At 39.5% G+C, this 18,157-nt stretch overlaps 2 protein-coding genes across 2 annotated transcripts; both read left to right on the top strand.

The window, feature by feature from the left end:
• The first annotated feature begins 450 nt into the window (after positions 1 to 450).
• Positions 451 to 4,372, top strand: LOC141607657 (uncharacterized). Its single transcript, XM_074427013.1, has 3 exons — positions 451 to 663; positions 758 to 1,069; positions 4,274 to 4,372. Exons 1-3 carry the CDS (start codon positions 451 to 453, stop codon positions 4,370 to 4,372), a joined length of 624 nt encoding a protein of 207 aa, XP_074283114.1.
• Positions 4,373 to 15,725: 11,353 nt separating this feature from the next.
• Positions 15,726 to 16,937, top strand: LOC141607660 (uncharacterized). The gene is made up of 2 exons (XM_074427014.1): positions 15,726 to 16,186; positions 16,232 to 16,937. The coding sequence occupies exons 1-2, from the start codon at positions 15,726 to 15,728 to the stop codon at positions 16,935 to 16,937; spliced, it is 1,167 nt and encodes a 388-aa protein (XP_074283115.1).
• Positions 16,938 to 18,157: the final 1,220 nt, after the last annotated feature.

The raw sequence follows: 18,157 nt of genomic DNA on the forward strand, positions 1-18,157 counted from the left end.
GTGCCGGAATGGAAGTGGGAGTCGATATCCATGGACTTCATAGTTGGACTACTAAGAACACAAAAGAGGAACAACATGATTTGGGTCATTGTGGATAGATTGATCAAGTCGGCTCATTTTATCGCAATAAAGGACACTTAGAGTAAGGTCGAGTTGGCCAATGCGTATTGCAAATACGTGGTTAAACTCCATGGGTTTGCAAAGGACATAGTATCGGACCGAGATTCACGGTTTATTTCAAGATTTTGGCAAGAACTTCAAAGCTCATTGGACACCCAATTGAAGATGAGTACAGCTTTTCACCCGGCAACGGATTGACAAACGGAGAGGACCATCCAAACATTGGAGGATATAATGAGAGCTTGTATCTTGTAATTTGGGGGCTCTTGGGAAGAAAGACTACATTTGATTGAGTTCTCCTACAACAATAGCTACCTTGCGAGCATTGGCATGGCACCATTTGAAGCTCTATATGGAAGAAAATGCCGAAGCCTTATATGTTGGGATGATAGCACCGAAGCCGTGCTATTGGGACCTCAAATGATCCAAGACATGATTGATCAAGTTTGTGCAATCCGTGAGAAGATGAGAGCGGCACAAGATAGGGAAAAGACTTACGCCGACTTGAGGAGAAGTGACCTCGAATTTGCGGTAGGAGATAAGGTACTACTTAAGGTCTCACCCATGAGAGGAGTCATGAGATTTGGGAAGAGGGGCAAGTTGAGCCAAAAGTTCATTGGCCCTTATGAAATTTTAGATAGTCGGGGAAGTGGCCTACCGCTTAGCACTTCTACCGGCCTTGGACCGAGTTCACAATGTCTTTCACGTATCTCAATTAAGTAAGTACATAAGTGACCTCTCTCATGTGCTCGAAGCAAAAATGATCGAACTCGACGATGCCCTAACGTGTGTGGAAACACCCAAGGAAATCCTATACCGGAAGGTTAGGAAGACCAGACATGGTGAGACAATCTTGGTGAAGGTATTATGGTCCAACCATCTTGTTGAGGAGGCCATTTGGGAGGCCGAGGAGAACATGAAAGAACGATACCCTCATCTTTTCGAGCAGGTATGAGTCGGTTACGAGGTCGTAACCATGTTTCTAGAGGGGTAGGGCGTATTACGCAAGTACTAGTAACATGAAATTCTTATCTTTTTACTTAGCCATACAATGTTAGTTGGTCATAGCATACTAGTTTTGATACCCGACTCACCGCTTTCCTCCTTGAGAATTCCATGGGATTTAGAATTTTGACTCTTAGTGTATCGGGTGTGAAGTTCGGGGACGAAGTTCTTTTTAAGGGGCAAAGATTATAATACCCCGCATTTATACAGACTCGACTCGACCAAGTAGACGATTCACTCGGCCGAGTGGAGCCCCACTAGACCGAGTGCCACTACTGGACAGTTTTCTGGAAGCTTGTAAAGTCGGTCACTGGACCGAGTGACCATCCACTCGACCGAGTGGAGCTACCCCTCGATCGAGTAGACCGGCCACTCGACCGAGTGCCGGTCGAGTGCGGCTTATACGAGAAATAGTTGGTAAAATATCGCTTTCAGAACCATATAATCTCAGATTTCCTACACAAAACCCTTCTCCAACACTATTCACACAACTCTCTAAACTCCCCCTTTATCTCTCTAAATTCCTCACAAAAAAACTCTCTTAAAACCCTAATTCCATTGAGGAGATTCTTGCCTCCCTTGTTCTCCCAATTGTTTGTAAGTTGATCTACACTTCTTATTTCCTTCATTCTTGTCTTAACAATCTTATTTAGTTAGTAGAATTCTCTATACTTGTTAGGTTGTAAGAATTAAAAAGGGGTTGTTAAGGGGGATTTAATTAGTATGGTTATTATAATAGGTTGTGGTATTTATTGTTGCAATTAATATGTGTAGAGAGTTTCATTGAGGAGTATTTCTAGTGAGTAGCTTGTGGATTGGTGAAGATAAACGTGAGGTAGGGTTTTGCCTACTTAGCTATGATGATATTAGTGTTTAATTATTCATTTATTATCACTAAATGCATTTGTCTCATGATAGTTGAATTATAACATGTTTTGGTAATTAGGGTTTATCATATGAGATGACTTAATGGTAATTAAGTTAAGATGAGAATGGTAATTTGTCACAAAGATTATTACACTGCATTATAACATGTTAAAGAGCAATGAAATAATGAGAAATGAATTAGTGAAGAGTTGAGCATGATTATACTTGTCTTATCATTATGGTTGCATAGTTGTGTTATTTGGACTTGTTGGTGGTTCTTGGTTTGGTGGACATTGGAGGATATTGGAGGATCTTTGGTTTCGATTTTAGAGACGGAAGGCGGTTGGGAAACCGTCTTCCGCTCAAGTCACTTTGGAGCTTCCCACTCCAAGAGGGGTGTGCACATTTAGTATTTGGGTTAAAGAGGGACTCTTGTGGTTAGGCACGACGTCTAGCAGGGGACTCAAGTCGCACTCGGGCCCAGTACCACGGACGTGTTCCGAGTACCTAATGTGTGTTAGTGACGTTGTGGGCGTGTCCCGTGATATGGCTAAAGTCGTATCACCAATATCAAAATTAATCTATCTCAGTACTAACAAGAATATCTAGTGGTAAGACAGATATCGAATCCACAGGGAGGCGGTAATAGTCAGTTTGCTAATATTTAGATTATCTGAAGGTAACCGTTTTCTTGGGGGTTTTGGTTTGTTTGTTGACTATCAACTAAATAACAAGTAAACTAAAGGTGTATAACAATAATATTAAAGGTCAAGGATTTTCGGTTCACTGGGTCAATTATACGGGGTCTCTTAATCAATTGCTAGGTCAATCAAGTTATCTAAGGTCACAAGATTGATTAATTCTGTTTATGTCCTTTAGATCGATTCAAACATGCAATCGCTATAATTAGACACAATCTATTTGATTATCACAGCCTATATTAATTCTAACCTTGTCGGTGAAAGTATTAATTCGCTACACTAGTTAACAATTCAGGCCTAAATCAATTAACTAGAATAAGAACAATAATCAAATGATAACTTATGCAATATTACTAGCAATCAATTAATGTTCCTCTTTCTAATTTACCTAGATCCCCTTCATCCTAGATGAGAAATTTAGCTACTCATAATGAATTTAACAACAACAATAATGGAAATTGAAAACATAATTAATGATATGAAATAACAACAACTAATTAAAAGCATAAAACTAGAATGATTAATACCGTAGCAATCAACAAGGAAAGATTAAGAGCGAGAATTGAAGCTAAACAAGTTTTCCAGCCGTCCCAAGTAAAATAAAGCGTAACCTAATAATAATCCCCGAGTTTAGAATTTATATTACAAAATAAGTGTTTTAGGAAATTACGGAAATTAATCCGTCAGCAAGGATCCTCGATCGAGCCTAGCAGCACTCGATCGAGGACGATTACTCGATCGAGCCCCAGTGCACTCGATTGAGGAACCAGTCTTCACAACATTTTCCATAAAGCCTGCCATAGATAACAATAAGAAGCCTTGATTTCGGCTAGCCACCAAATGAACCGTAAACTGTGCACAAGAGGGCAACTGACAGTGACAGCCTGCAACCATAATTTATTTCAGTCTGTTTTACCCAATTGCTTTTGTTTTTCACTTGTTCACTTTATTTACCAGCTTGTAAGATAATTTATGTTGTTTGTATTCATCTTAGATTAATTATGGACCATTCGATGCTAGGGTTTCGAATTGTAATGCCAAGACAAGGCCTATATAAGAGCCTGTGTCTCACCTGTATGAAGCAGATTGTTTTTGAATGAAAAATAGCCTTGAGACTTCTCTCATTTTCTTTCAAACTTGTGTTAAACCGTAGTTTGGAAACCTGGACTGATAATTAACCAGTGAACTCTGTGGTTAATTGATCAAAGTCAGTTTGACATCATTAAGTTGAACCTGTGTCTATCTGTGGTTCAGTTTAATTGTGTTGAGCAAAGTTCAACTTTAATCCTGTGTTAATCTATGGATTTGAGTCTGAAATTTGTTAAGTTATAATCTTAAATTTCCTGTGAATTATATGTGGGAATTTAGGGTCATAGCTATATCCCTGAGTCCTCATACAAGTCACATAATCAATTGAATCAGTCTGTCTGTAATCTCAGGATTTCAGGCTGTTTTAGGTAGCATTAAAAATACTTAGAATTCTCCAAAATTCATGAAATTTGGCTGAGTCTCATTTTATTATTCACATTAAATTACCACAAATTTTCAGAATTTTTCAAGGTCTTTTGATATTTTTAAAGTGTCCTACAAGATCCAGTGCATTGATGCCTATCCATAGGGTTTACACTGCAATTTGGTTATCAGAGCTCAGGTTTAACACAATTCCACCTTTGTGTTAGTCTTGGGTTGAGAGAAGCTGTGAGATCATTATCCCTACCTATATTAAAAACACAAAAACAACCATGAGTGAAGAGAGACTTGCTGGTATTGAGACCAGAATAGAAACACTTGCAGGAAATGTAGACACACTGTTCAATGTTGTTCATGTGGTGATGGAGAGGTTTCCAAACCATGATCCCAGGAGACAACCACCTCCAAGAGGAAGAGGCAGAGGCAGAGGCTTCTTTATGGGAGCAAGGAGAGGACAACCATCACCTGGTCATGAGTCAAATTCTGAGGATAGCATCAGAACACAAGAGGAGGCTTTTGAGCAAGCAGACAAGCATCTAAAGGTAGAAATTCCTGATTTTTCTGGTAGTCTTAACCCTGATGAGTTACTAGAAGGGATTACGGATGTTTGATACGGTCGTTTCTGTACCAAAAATAAATACCTAAATATACTAACATAAGCTAGTGATAAGTAGGGTCGATCTCCAGAAGGAGGCAAGGTATCTATCTGAAAGTTCGTCTATCTAAGTCACAAATGGGGGTTTTGTAATTGATTTTCTAAACTACTAAAGGTTTAAGGAAAAGAGAAATAGGGAAAGAGCAATAAGGCAGAAAAATAGTAGACAAGTGATCAGATAAAAGAGGTATGTCAGGATTTCGGTTCACCATGGTAGTCTATCGACTCAGCTGCAAATAGCCAAGACAATCTACTGTGAGAAGGATACAGGAAAGGTCATTCCGGTCCACTTTCTATCCTACATTTATGCTAACTTAACTTCCGTCCTCATTAGGGTAGTCTACTGTTCATAGCAGGTCTGTTCATTCCAATCTTCCGATCCAGGAACGAAATTAACCAGATTAATGTAATTTAGAAGCATGCATTCAACTAAATTGATGTACAGTTATATTGCTATGAGGACAGATTCTCACAAGTAAACCATCTAGTCTATTCGCTACATCATCGTAATCCTACCATGGATTCCCTAGTCCTAACATAAGAGAAATTAGCTACTCATATTACTAATGTTGTCAATATTAATAACAGTGAATGAACTAATTGAAAGCATGATGAAATAACAATAAAATTGCATAAATGAAATTAGGGAAGAAATTAATGATAAGAGAAACAAGGGATTAAAGCAATTAATAACAAGATTAAGATTAATAAAGAGAAGAGGGATTACAATCACAAGAATTCCGGCGTAAAGAACAACCCAAATCCGAGCAAAGAAATCCAAGAGCAAAGTTACAGTAGAAAGTTTAAGGGAAAGATTAAGAGAGTTTAAGGGAAAGATTAAGAGAGTAAAGTGTATTAAGAGAAGTCTTAAAAGGTAAAAGAAGAAGTGTTTATTAACCTAGTTACGACTCCCTTATATAGGAAAGTGAAAATTAACAAAACTAAACCTATCACGGGATAAAAATCCAGAGTATAATAGCTAAATACTCGATCGAGGACTTTTATATCACTCGATCGAGCAAATCCAAGCTAAAACCTCTCGATTGAGTACTTTAAGTACTCGATCGAACACTTATTAAATAGGCACTACTCGATCGAGTAGAAAAAGGAGTCGATCGAACACAATTGTACTCGATCGAGTACTTTCCAGCGCACAATTCCTGCTTCGCGCACTGAACTTCAAACGGCTACCATTTCTTCGTTACTTGGGCAAACAGGGCGTTTCCGGTGGCATTGGAAAGCTAAGAGAACAAGCTTTCATCTAAAATTATAATAACCTGAAAATATGTTGTATAACAAGAGATATTACTCTTCAAAGTAGGCACTAGTAATTTGAAGTTCTTCCTTTGCTCGCCTAGCTAACTTACTTCTTTGCGCATCTCAAAATAGTAGTCTTAAGGCTCCGACTCAACTAATCTCCTAAATGCATGCATAGGGACAAGTATTAAGCTTGATTATGCTCCTATTTGGTTCATTCCTGCAAATAAGACAAGAAAAACCAAAGTAGACAATTCGGGGGACATTTGTAACTAAACACTACACAAAATGCATAGAAATGCATGCAAATGAAGTACGAAATACCTATATAAAATGCACGCATCAAATCTCCCCAAACCAAACCTTTTCTTGTCCCCAAGCAAGTTAAATGCAACTAATGGAATGGAAATGAAAACTCAGAGCTAGCTATAACCTGTCTACTTGAACCAAATTAATGCAGTCAAAAATTAACAGTCACAGCTACAGCAGTCAATACGCAAACGAGTTATAAGATGTCCATAAACAAGGCTGACCTATCGACTTTGCAAGACCAACAAAATCGGACTCTCTCATGGTCACTCTTCTCTCATGAAGCAAAGGGTGAATAATTATGTGTAAGAGGGAAAGAGAATACAGTCACTCACCTAAACTGCGACCTACATAACATGCATGCAACAAAAATGATAGAAGATTCAAGTACTACCCATACAGTCCAACCAACAATGTCCGTCACAGCCGAGGGCTTACAAATAGTATGGGAAAGTGAGGATACGGGTGAGAAAAGGCAAAATAGATTATAGAAATGTGGAGGTAAAGCGTCAAGCTAGCTCCTAAACAGGACCATATAAGACCATCCAAAACTCAGCTGCATAGAAAATAAATCTCAAGTGCCCTTCATTGGCACACTTCTCATTATCCAATACACTATCTCCTCAAATATATATATGAATAGAACGAAGGAGTGAGACCGTCACAAGATAAAAATAAGCATATACAGTCTCTTTTATTAAACAACTCAACTTTTTCAATTTTTCTTTCTTTTTTCTTCTTCTAGTTTCACGTGTGTTTCCTCAATTCTTTGTTTTTTTTTTTCTTCTTCCACACGTCTCATTCTTTTTTTTCTTTCTCTTTCTTTTCTATTTTTCTACCAACTCCGCAAAAATGAAAGCAAGCCAAACTCGCAACGTGACAGATATACCACAAAAGTCACACTAAACTAGCTTGACTGGCCAGGCTAAATTTTGGGTGCAGCTAATGGGTCAAAAAGGCTATATTTGGCTGAAGTGGAGCTAAATGGGTGAAAAATAATGAAAGAAATGAATTTGTAAGCTCCTCCCTGCATGTGACACCGACCACAAACCCGAATGTATGCAAATGACGAGAAATCGAATTTCACAAATGTGCAAAAGTAATGGACATGTTATGCAAGGAGTACTACTCTCAATTCCTATGTAAACCGGTCATGAATGTCACCAGTTATAAGGCTCTAAATCTCAGAAATTGTAAGTAGGTTGCCAATTTATCAGGTCAAGTCTACACAGTCAGCTAAATTTGAACAAAAAAAAACTCGTAGATATGCACAAGACTCAGCTACTAACTATCAATTAGATGCAAGGCTTAAGTAAAAATGACAAGTTAAAGTGCAATTTCATCACGGAAATCAACCGTTCCGACTCAACCTATATGCAAAAGTAAACGTGAATTGTTTTGAATATTTTTTGAATTTTCTAATTTTTATGAGATTTTCAAAAATAAACAACAATGCATTCAGAAATTAAACATGACAACGGAAATGCAATAAAAACATAAATGCAGACACAGATATGGTTGCACAACCTCCCCAAACCAAACCGTACAATGCCCTCATTGTACCCAAAATAGGGAAAGGAAATGCAAACTAAAAAGGAGAGAGAGTGTAGAAGCGAAAAACTTACAAGATAACGCAAAGAAGGGACCTCCCCAAACCAGCCAGCAACATGGGAGGTCACAGTAAGCGGCTTGAGAGCGACTAAGTTGCGAAATGAGAATGCAAGAGTACCTGCAAATTCGCAAATAGCAACTTCACAAAAGTACTGCCAAAGCAAAGAGGGCTAAATTGTTCACAGTCTATAGCCGAGTAGGCTAATTATTAAGGCACACAACAAAATTAAATTGTTTGAAAAAAAACAACTAAATAGTTTGAACTCCGGGTTGCCTCCCGGACAGCGCTAGTTTCAGATAGGTCCCAGCTCGACCTTCTTTTGTCAACCAGCAACACAAAGCAATCGCCCACTACTAGGCCTCTCGACCGAAGCAAGAATTCAACAATCGTCAAGTCTGCTTCCGGCCTCCACAGCATGGCAACGGAAGAACAGCAGCTTCTCCAATCATCGGGATCCCAATCTCTAACGTCGTCACGCAGCAACTTCCTAGACATCATAACTTCCTCAAAACCTCCTCCAGGGTCATCTATCTGGGTAGTTCCATACTTTAACTTGAGAGCACCTATCTCACCTCCCGGGTCCTCGAGCCTGTCAAGACCTGTAAAAAGAGAAACAAAGTAATGTTCCTCCAATTTGCTCCCAAACTGGGGCGGAGGTGTTATAACAGCAGCAATATGTGACTCATAAGGAATATCAGATGGTATCTCCACGGACTCTATAGGAGGGGTAGCATCACAAGGCATGACTCGCATGGGTTCCCTACATGCATTAGACTTGGCAAAAACCAAATCCTCTCCTCCTACCTGAAAGGTAAGTGTCTTAGCCCCAACATCTATAATTGCACCAGCGGTGCGCAAAAATGATCTTCCCAAAATAATGGGAGTGTGACGGTCTTCGGGTATATCCAAAACAACAAAATCAACGGGAATAAAGAATTTCCTTATCCTGACAGGTACATCATCCAGAACTCCTTTAGGCCATGATAAAGAATGGTTGGCCATCTGTACAGTAATGCTAGTATGCTTAAACTTAGTCAAACCTAATCTCTTTGCAAGAGACAAAGGTAACACACTGACACTAGCACCAAGGTCACATAAAGCATTGTCGATTAATTAGGTCCCTATATGACATGGTATGGAAAAACTACCTGGGTTAGATAATTTAGGAGGGGTCCCAGTCTGAAGAAGTGCGTTGCACTCTTCAGTCATAGCTACAGTCTCAATAACACTAGCATCCCTCTCACAACATAAAGTTTGCTTAATAAATTTAGCATAGGAGGGTACCTGGGCCATCAGCTTATTATAATGCTCACTGACGTTAAGAACCCATATAAGATCCAGGAATCCGCGGTGCGGCAACAACCTTCGTGGAAAAGGAACTTGAATAGGATAGGTTTTGACTGTATTCTCCTTCATATCGTCATTCGGGATAGGCATGGGTGACGATTGAATAGTTTCCGAGGCTACAGGGACTAATCGAACAGTGTCATTTCTCGCTCGAACATGTGCAAGCCTTCGATCGAACGATTCCTCTGCAATAGTGTTTAATCGAACACTTCTTTTCTCTCGATCGAATGCTTTCTTAACACATTTTCTCGATCGACCGTCAGCAGGGGGTCGACCGAATGGTATTCCCTCCATAATGTTCGATTGAGTACTCGGGATGTCACGATCGAATTTAATGCTCAAGTCAGCACAGGCATCAGTACAAACTGCGTGAACAGTACCAACACCAACGGGCAATGGAATACTCTCGGTATGGATTTCATACGCCGTCTCATACTGCTCTTCCCCAGCAACTAATTGATCAACATGAATCTGTAGCTTCTTTATACGGATGTCAGTTTTCGCATAAGACTTCTGCGTCGTTAATGCAAATTCCTCTATCATTGACTTCAGTTCAGCAAGCTCAACTTTTTCGATCAACCCATTTACTTGGGCCTGCAACCTCTCAAGACGGATGTCTTGAGCTTTGGATTTTTCCACACTCGAAACCAAGATATTTGCAATTGGGAACAATTTCTCGAACCCATCATTCTTTTCAGCAGAAGGGGTGTGTTGCGGTGGGTTAGCATAACAAGGTTGTTGAAGACCTTGTTGTTGCAGCGGTTGTGGTGGCACCGGTTTAGGAGGATCAAAACTTTGGTGACTTCCACAACCCCAAGACTCTTTCCTCTCCCAATTGTCAGTTCTGACGGTTGGAGCTTCAAAACGGGCTATAAGTTGGGAGACGGACGTCATCTTGGCTAAAGAATCAAAGGTACTCAAGCCTTCCCTTCGATAATCTTTCTCTGAAATCTGTCTAATAGACCTGTAGACCTATCAAAACAGCACTAAAGAAAAATATAAGTACTGCCTCAAGGAATAAATCCCTTGAGGCTAAAGACAAACAAAAATAAAGTAAGCAAAAAAGCGTCGCCTCCCCGGTAACGGCGCCAAAATTTGATACGGTCGTTTCTGTACCAAAAATAAATACCTAAATATACTAACAGAAGCTAGTGATAAGTAGGGTCGATCTCCACAGGGAGGTAAGGTATCGATCTGAAAGTTCGTCTATCTAAGTTACAAATGGGGATTTTGTAATTTATTTTCTAAACTACTAAAGGTTTAAGGGAAAGAGAAATAGGGAAAGAGCAATAAGGCAGAAAAATAGTAGACAAGTGATCAGATAAAAGAGGTATGTCAGGATTTCGGTTCACCATGGTAGTCTATCGACTCAGCTGCAAATAGCCTAGACAATCTACTGTGAGAAGGATACAGGAAAGGTCCTTCCGGTCCACTTTCTATCCTAGATTTACGTTAACTTAACTTCTATCCTCAATAGGGTAGTCTACTATTCATAGCAGGTCTGTTCATTCCAATCTTCCGATCCAGGAACGAAATTAACCAGATTAATGTAATTTAGAAGCATGCATTCAACTAAATTGATGTACAGTTATATTGCTATGGGGACAGATTCTCACAAGTAAACCATCTAGTCTATTCGCTACATCGTCGTAATCCTACCATGGATTCCCTAGTCCTAACATAAGAGAAATTAGCTACTCATATTACTAATGTTGTTAATATTAATAACAGTGAATGAACTAATTGAAAGCATGATGAAATAACAATAAAATTGCATAAATGAAATTAGGGCAAAAATTAATGATAAGAGAAACAAGGGATTAAAGCAATTAATAACAAGATTAAGATTAATAAAGAGAAGAGGGATTACAATCACAAGAATTCCGGCGTAAAGAACAACCCAAATCCGAGCAAAGAAATCCAAGGGCAAAGTTACAGTAGAAAGTTTAAGGGAAAGATTAAGAGAGTTTAAGGGAAAGATTAAGAGAGTAAAGTGTATTAAGAGAAGTCTTAAAAGTAAAAGAATAAGTGTTTATTAACCTAGTTACGACTCCCTTTATATAGGGAAGTGAAAATTAACAAAACTAAACCTATCACGGGATAAAAATCCCGAGTATAATAGCTAAATACTCGATCGAGGACTTTTATATCACTCGATCGAGCATATCCAAGCTAAATCCTCTCGATCGAGTACTTTAAGTACTAGATCGAACACTTATTAAATAGGCACTACTCGATCGAGTAGAAAAAGGAGTCGATCGAACACAATTGTACTCGATCGAGTACTTTCCAGCGCACAATTCCTGCTTCGCGCACTGAACTTCAAACGGCTGCCATTTCTTCGTTACTTGGGAAAACAGGGAGTTTCCGGTGGCGTTGGAAAGCTAAGAGAACAAGCTTTCATCTCCAATTGGAATCACCTGAAAATATATTGTATAACTCGTGATATTACTCTTCAAAGTAGGCACTAGTAATTTGAAGTTCTTCCTTTGCTCGCCTAGCTAAATTACTTCTTTGCGCATCTCAAAATAGTAGTCTTAAGGCTCCGACTCAACTAATCTCCTAAATGCATGCATAGGGACAGGTATTAAGCTTGATTATGCTCCTATTTGGTTCATTCCTGCAAATAAGATAAGAGAAACCAAAGTAGACAATTCGGGGGACATTTGTAACTAAACACTATACAAAATGCATAGAAATGCGTGCAAATGAAGTACAAAATACCTATATAAAATGCACGCATCAATGTTGAAAAAATATTTGAGTTCAAAAATTACAATGATGCTAAGGCTTGTAAAGTTGCTGTGTTAAAGTTAAAAGGTTATGCATCACTATGGTATGACAACCTTAAACATCAGAGGTTAAGGGAAGGAACCCATTAAACGAGACTAGCTAAGCACTTTAACCTGATAGTTTTAGTTACACTTAACCCTAGAGATAGAAAGAGAAAGAGATGAACCCTACGCAGACATTAAACTCTTCCTCTAGGGCATTAATTTCCGCTTGAATTTCAACAATATGGCACGTAATTCATCAAATAAAACAAAATCAATGCATGCAAGGAGGATTCCTGCGTTGAAATCTGCTGGAAAACAGGTGAAACAACAACAGAATGTAAAACAACGTGGTCCTGCTGATGATGAGGTTGTGAAAATGTAGAGCATGCAGGAAGTGAATGGTGTCCCTAGACTTAATTTTGAAGATGATTTAGAGGTGACAGATATTACAGACACGCCAGAAGTGGTAGAAGTTGCAGTCACTCAAGAAGAGGTAGAAAAGGAGAACTCCCTGTGGATTACTCAACGTGGAAAGAAAAAAGTAATACACGAGGATGAAGAGGATACTGATGAAGGACTTCTTCAATTTTCCAAAGAGGACACACAGGATGAGGTTGAGTATTGGAATAATGTCATTTATTGTTTTGTGTTAGGAGCAAACCCTCCATGGGAGATTTTGAATGGCTTCCTTAGACGTATTTGGTCTAAACATAATATTGATAAAGTGTCCTTCATGCCAAATGGGATAGTCTTTGTTCGTTTTAAGGAGGCTAAGGATAAGGAGGAGGTTTTGAATGCAGGGCACTTCATGTTTGATAACAAACCTCTTATTGTTAGAGCATGGACTGATGAGGTTGAATTAACTAAAGAAAACATTAAGGATGTACCTGCATGGATTCGTATCCATGAATTGCCTTTACGGTTTTGGGGTAAATGCTTACCAGCCATTGCAGGGTTGGTAGGTACATATCATAAGTCTGATCAGGCTACAATGGACAAAGCTCATCTGGGTTATGCCAGAGTGATGGTTGAATTGACTGTGGGCAACAAGTTTCCATCCAAAGTCAGATTTAGAGATGAGACTGGTAACATTGTGTCCCTCCCTGTGGAGTATGAGTGGAAGCCTTCAATTTGTACTAAATGTAAGGGGATAGGGCATGAGGCTACTAACTGTCGCAAAGAAATGAAGCCACGGAGAAAACCAGTGCATACAGTGTAGGTATGGAAACCTGTGAAAGTTGCAGGAAATATAAGCACTTCTGACAAGAGCACTAAGATCAGTTCTCTGGTCAGGAATTCACAGCAACCAGACAATGGTGAGAGTGCTAGTACTTCTTTAGTTACTCCTGAGAAATCATATAGAGAAGTTGCAGAAGGTCCAGTCACACCAAAGGTGAGTATTGGACAAACAGGTGACCCTGATTCTCCCAAAATAAATGCATAGCATAGGATTTTGGAATGTGCGAGGTCTCAATAGTGTAAATAAGCAGAATAATGTTAAATGGTTTTTGCATAATAAAGGAGTTGGCCTGTTTGGGCTGCTTGAAACCAAAATTAGTTCAAATAAAACTCAAAGTGTGTCTGCTACTATGCTTGATGGATGGAGTGTGACTACTAATGCTTCTTATCACAAAGGAGGTAGAGTATGGCTTCTGTGGAAGGCTGACTTATATGATGTACTCATCCTACAGTATGATGCTCAATATGTGCATGCTCTTGTCACTGAGAGATGCTCTCAGGAACAATTTTACATTACCATGGTATATGTCTTTAATGATGGTACTGAGAGGAGGGACTTGTGGATGAAACTGGAAGTACTTCATGGTGTTGTTGCTGGACCTTGGGTGGTTGCAGAAGATTTTAACACTGTCATTAATCCACTAGAAAGGCTTGGGGGTAATACTAAACAAAGTGATATGGATGATTTTATAGATTGCATTGCAACTTGTGGACTAATTGACATTCACACTATTGGTGCCTTCTATACATGGACCAATAAACAGGAAGCTCAGACGAGGGTATATAGTAGACTGGATAGGTTCTTGATTAACCAGGACTGGGTTCAACGTTTTCCTAATATGACTGCCCACTTTCATCCTTCTGGTTACTTTGATCATTGCCCTTGTGTAGTGAGTGATAACCAGTTGACTGTCATTAGGAAAACTAATTTCAAATATTTTAACATGTGGAGTAAGGCCTCTTCTTTCCTAACTATAGTCCAAGAGGAGTGGCAAAAGAGTTATGAAGGCTATCCCATGTATTGTGTCACTAGGAAGCTGAAAGCTTTGAAGGGGAGACTTAAGGATTTGAATAAGGAATGCTACTCAGATGTAGATAATGCTGCCATTCTTGCTGAAAAGACAGTGTTAAAGATACAGGGTGATTTGATAGATGACCCCCTAAATGCTGAACTAATCCAGGAGGAGATCACAGCTCTGAAATCTTTTAAGGAACTCAATGATGCAAGGCAAAGCTACCTCAGACAAAAGGCTAAAACTCAATGGTTGGAGGATGGTGATGCTAACTCTGCCTACTTTCATGGGGCCATTAAGAATAGATGTTCTATTAATAAGGTGACTCGGATTGAAGATCATCAGGGAAATATTTGTACTACCAGTCAGAGTATTCAGGATGCATTTCTAAATTACTATCAGGAGCTGCTGGGCACTTCTAAGCCTACTGAAATGGTGAGACAGCAAGTGATTAATACTGGCAAGTGCTGCACTGAGGTTCATAAGGAGATCCTGAATAAACCAGTCACTACAGAGGAGATTAAAGAAGCTTTCTTTAAGGTGCCTATTGACAAATCTCCAGGACCTGATGGTTATACCAATGGCTTTTTCAAGGATAGCTGGGATATTGTGGGGAATGATGTTTGCTCTGCTATTCAAGACTTCTTTTCTTCTGGTAAGCTTCTTAAGCAAATTAATGCTACCACCATCACACTTATTCCTAAATGTGAGAGGCCTACAACTGTTAAACAATTTAGACCTATAGCTTGTTGTAATCTCCTATACAAGGTCATTTCCAAACTGCTATACAATAGATTGTCTATGGTGCTGCCAGACCTTGTTAGTGAGAATCAATAAGCTTTCATCAAAGGCAGATCCATTATTGAGAACATCCTAATCTGTCAAGACTTAGTTAAGATGTATAATAGACAAGAAGTGTCACCAAGATGCTTATTTAAAATTGATCTCCAGAAAGCTTATGATACAGTTGAGTGGAATTTTGTAGCTCAGTTGCTTGAAGGTATGGGATTCCCTGATAATTTCTCCCAAAAAGTCATAAGCTGTATTCAGTCCACTTCCTACTCTTTGAATTTAAATGGAAGCTGCTTCGGATTCTTTAAAGGAAGGAGAGGTCTTAGACAGGGTGACCCCATTTCACCTCTTATTTTTGCCTTATGTATGGAGTATCTAACCAAAATGTTGCAATATGCTACTGATAGATGGCCTTTCCAGTACCATCCTCTTTGCAAGAATATAAAATTGAATCACCTTATGTTTGTTGATGACTTGTTGATGTTTTTTAAGGGTAATGTCCAATCTATAATGTTGATGATGTGAGCCTTCTCTTCCTTCTCTAAAGCTTCTAGACTTTCCATGAATAGTTCTAAATCTGAGGTATACAATAGTGGAGTTTCTCAAGCTATTAAAGATGACATAAGGCAGATCACAGGGTTTACTGAAGGTTCTATGCCATTTAGATACCTGGGAGTGCCTGTTCAGGCTACCAGATTGACCAAAATTGAGTGCAATATACTGGTGGAGAAGATGGTTAACAGAATTTGTAGTTTGGGTGCTAAGAAATTGTCTTATGCAGGCAGGCTCGTATTGGTTAACTCAGTGCTGAACACCCTGCATAACTACTGGTCAGGCATTTTCCTTATTCCAAAATGTGTTGTGAAGCGCATTGAGGTAGTTTGCAGGAATTATCTTTGGGATGGGGCAGCTGACTTTCATAGAGTACCATCTGTAGGTTGGGATAGGGTCACTCTCTCCAAGGAAGAAGGTGGATTGGGGATTAAAAGAACTGCTACCTGGAACATTCCTTCTGTTGCAAAGTTAGTAGACTGATTATACTGTAAAGCTGATAGGCTTTGGATTAGGTGGGTAAATCAGGTCCATATTAAGGGAAGGAATTGGCATGACTATCTTCCTCCTGCTGATGTGGCTTGGTCTTGGAAAAATGTCTGCAAAGTTAAAGAATTGGTCAAGAATGCTTATGTAGAGGATCAATGGATGCTTGACAGTCAAGGATTCACTATCAGAAACTGCTATGAATGGCTAAGGCATAGAGCTGCTCCTCAGAATTGGGCACCTGTTGTATGGAACACCTGGAATGTCCCTAAACACTCCTTCATCACTTGGGTGTCCATGAACAATGGTCTTAATACTCGTGCTAAACTTGCATCTTTTGGTTATTGTCAGGAGCACCTCTGTTGCATTTGTGAGAATTCAGATGAAACTCAAGCTCATCTATTCTTCCAATGTGAGTACAGTCAAAGAGTCCTACAGGAAGTTAAAAAATGGTGTGGCTTTCGTATTGATGTTACTATGGCAGGTTTGGCATTAACTGGCAATAGCATAAAAGGCTTGAAGCATCTGGTACACTGTCAGCTCTGGGCATCCTGTCACTATCACGTCTGGTTGGAAAGGAATAGTGTAAGGGTGAATGCAGTGGTCACTCCTCCCATCAAATTGGCAAAAAGAATAATCGCAGAAGCTAAGACTCGAATTCTGAGTAAGGTAGGCAAGTCCAAATGTGTTCAGGATAGTATTTGGTTGAGAAAATGGGGTTGTTTGGTAACTTGAATGTAATTTAGCATTCTCTTTTTTGTTCCTTGGAACATAATCCTTGTATATCTTTTTTTATTCTTAATATATTCTTACATTTCACCAAAAAAAAGAAGGAACCCATTAGATCTTGGTCTAAGCTTAAAAATAAAATGCTGGATAAATTTGTTACCAAGGATTATACCCAGGATCTGTTCATTAAGTTGTCAAAGCTTAGGCAGGATGAGAGACCACTTGAGACCTATTTGAGAGAGTTTGAACAGCTAACCTTACAGTGTGAAATAAATGAGAAGCTTGGACAAAGGATTGCTAGGTTCTTAGAAGGGCTTGACAAGAACATTGCTACTAAGGTTAGAATGCAACCACTTTGGTCTTATGATGGTTTTGTAAACTTGGCACTCAGAGTGGAAAAAATGGGGAAGTCTAAACCTGGCACACCTAAACCCAAACCTGTCTTTAGACCCTACACTGGTGTTAAGATTACTGAGACACCTAAACCAGTGTCCTAAACTGGAGGAGACAAGGGGAAGGCACCCATGTTCTCTAAGTCAAACCCACCTCAGACCAAAGAAAAGATTAAATGCTTTCCAAGGGTATGGTCACTTCAGTTGAGTATGAGGAGGAGCCAGTGAATGAGGAGGCAACTCTTGAGGAGGAACCCAACCAGGAACAAGTCTTGGCTCACCCTGATACAGGCCATAGTCTTGTTTTGTGGAGGGTAATGCACTCTCAACAGGCACCATTGGAGGAGGATCAAAGATCCCTCATTTTCAGGAGTAGATGTACCATTCAGGGAAGGGTATGCAATCTAATCATTGATGGTGGGAGCTGTACCAATGTGACATCTGTCACCATGGTTAATAAACTCAATCTCAACACCCAGGAGCACCCCAACCCTTACAAGCTCAGATGGTTAAACAAGGGAGCAGAAGTCAAGGTGGATAAACAATGCCTGGTCCCATTTTCAATTGGCAATGTTTATAAAGATGAGATCTTGTGTGATGTGGTCCCTATGGATGCTTGCCACCTGCTGTTGGGTAGACTATGGCCATTTGACAAGAATTATATCCACCAAGGAAGGAGCAATACTTATTCCTTCAAGCAGGGAATTTGACAAGAATTCTTCCCCCCATCCCCCCCCCCCCCTAAAATGAACTTCGTCCCGAAGTTCGCCCACAACTACTACCACAACACTTATAACATCCTCATAACTAAGCACCATCCAACACAATTAAGCA

Source organism: Silene latifolia, chromosome 10 (assembly GCF_048544455.1).
Source record: "Silene latifolia isolate original U9 population chromosome 10, ASM4854445v1, whole genome shotgun sequence".
Taxonomy (NCBI): domain Eukaryota; kingdom Viridiplantae; phylum Streptophyta; class Magnoliopsida; order Caryophyllales; family Caryophyllaceae; genus Silene; species Silene latifolia.

Bases quoted from the DNA above. Each gene is read 5' to 3' on its own strand.
- LOC141607657 (XM_074427013.1), top strand. From the start codon at position 451: ATGGCACCATTTGAAGCTCTATATGGAAGAAAATGCCGAAGCCTTATA. The intron at 664-757 runs GTACTACTTAAG...ATGAAATTTTAG, and splicing joins AATTTGCGGTAGGAGATAAG to ATAGTCGGGGAAGTGGCCTA. The intron at 1,070-4,273 runs GTATGAGTCGGT...ATATTTTTAAAG, and splicing joins ACCCTCATCTTTTCGAGCAG to TGTCCTACAAGATCCAGTGC.
- LOC141607660 (XM_074427014.1), top strand. From the start codon at position 15,726: ATGAATAGTTCTAAATCTGAGGTATACAATAGTGGAGTTTCTCAAGCT. The intron at 16,187-16,231 runs GTTAGTAGACTG...GCTTTGGATTAG, and splicing joins AACATTCCTTCTGTTGCAAA to GTGGGTAAATCAGGTCCATA.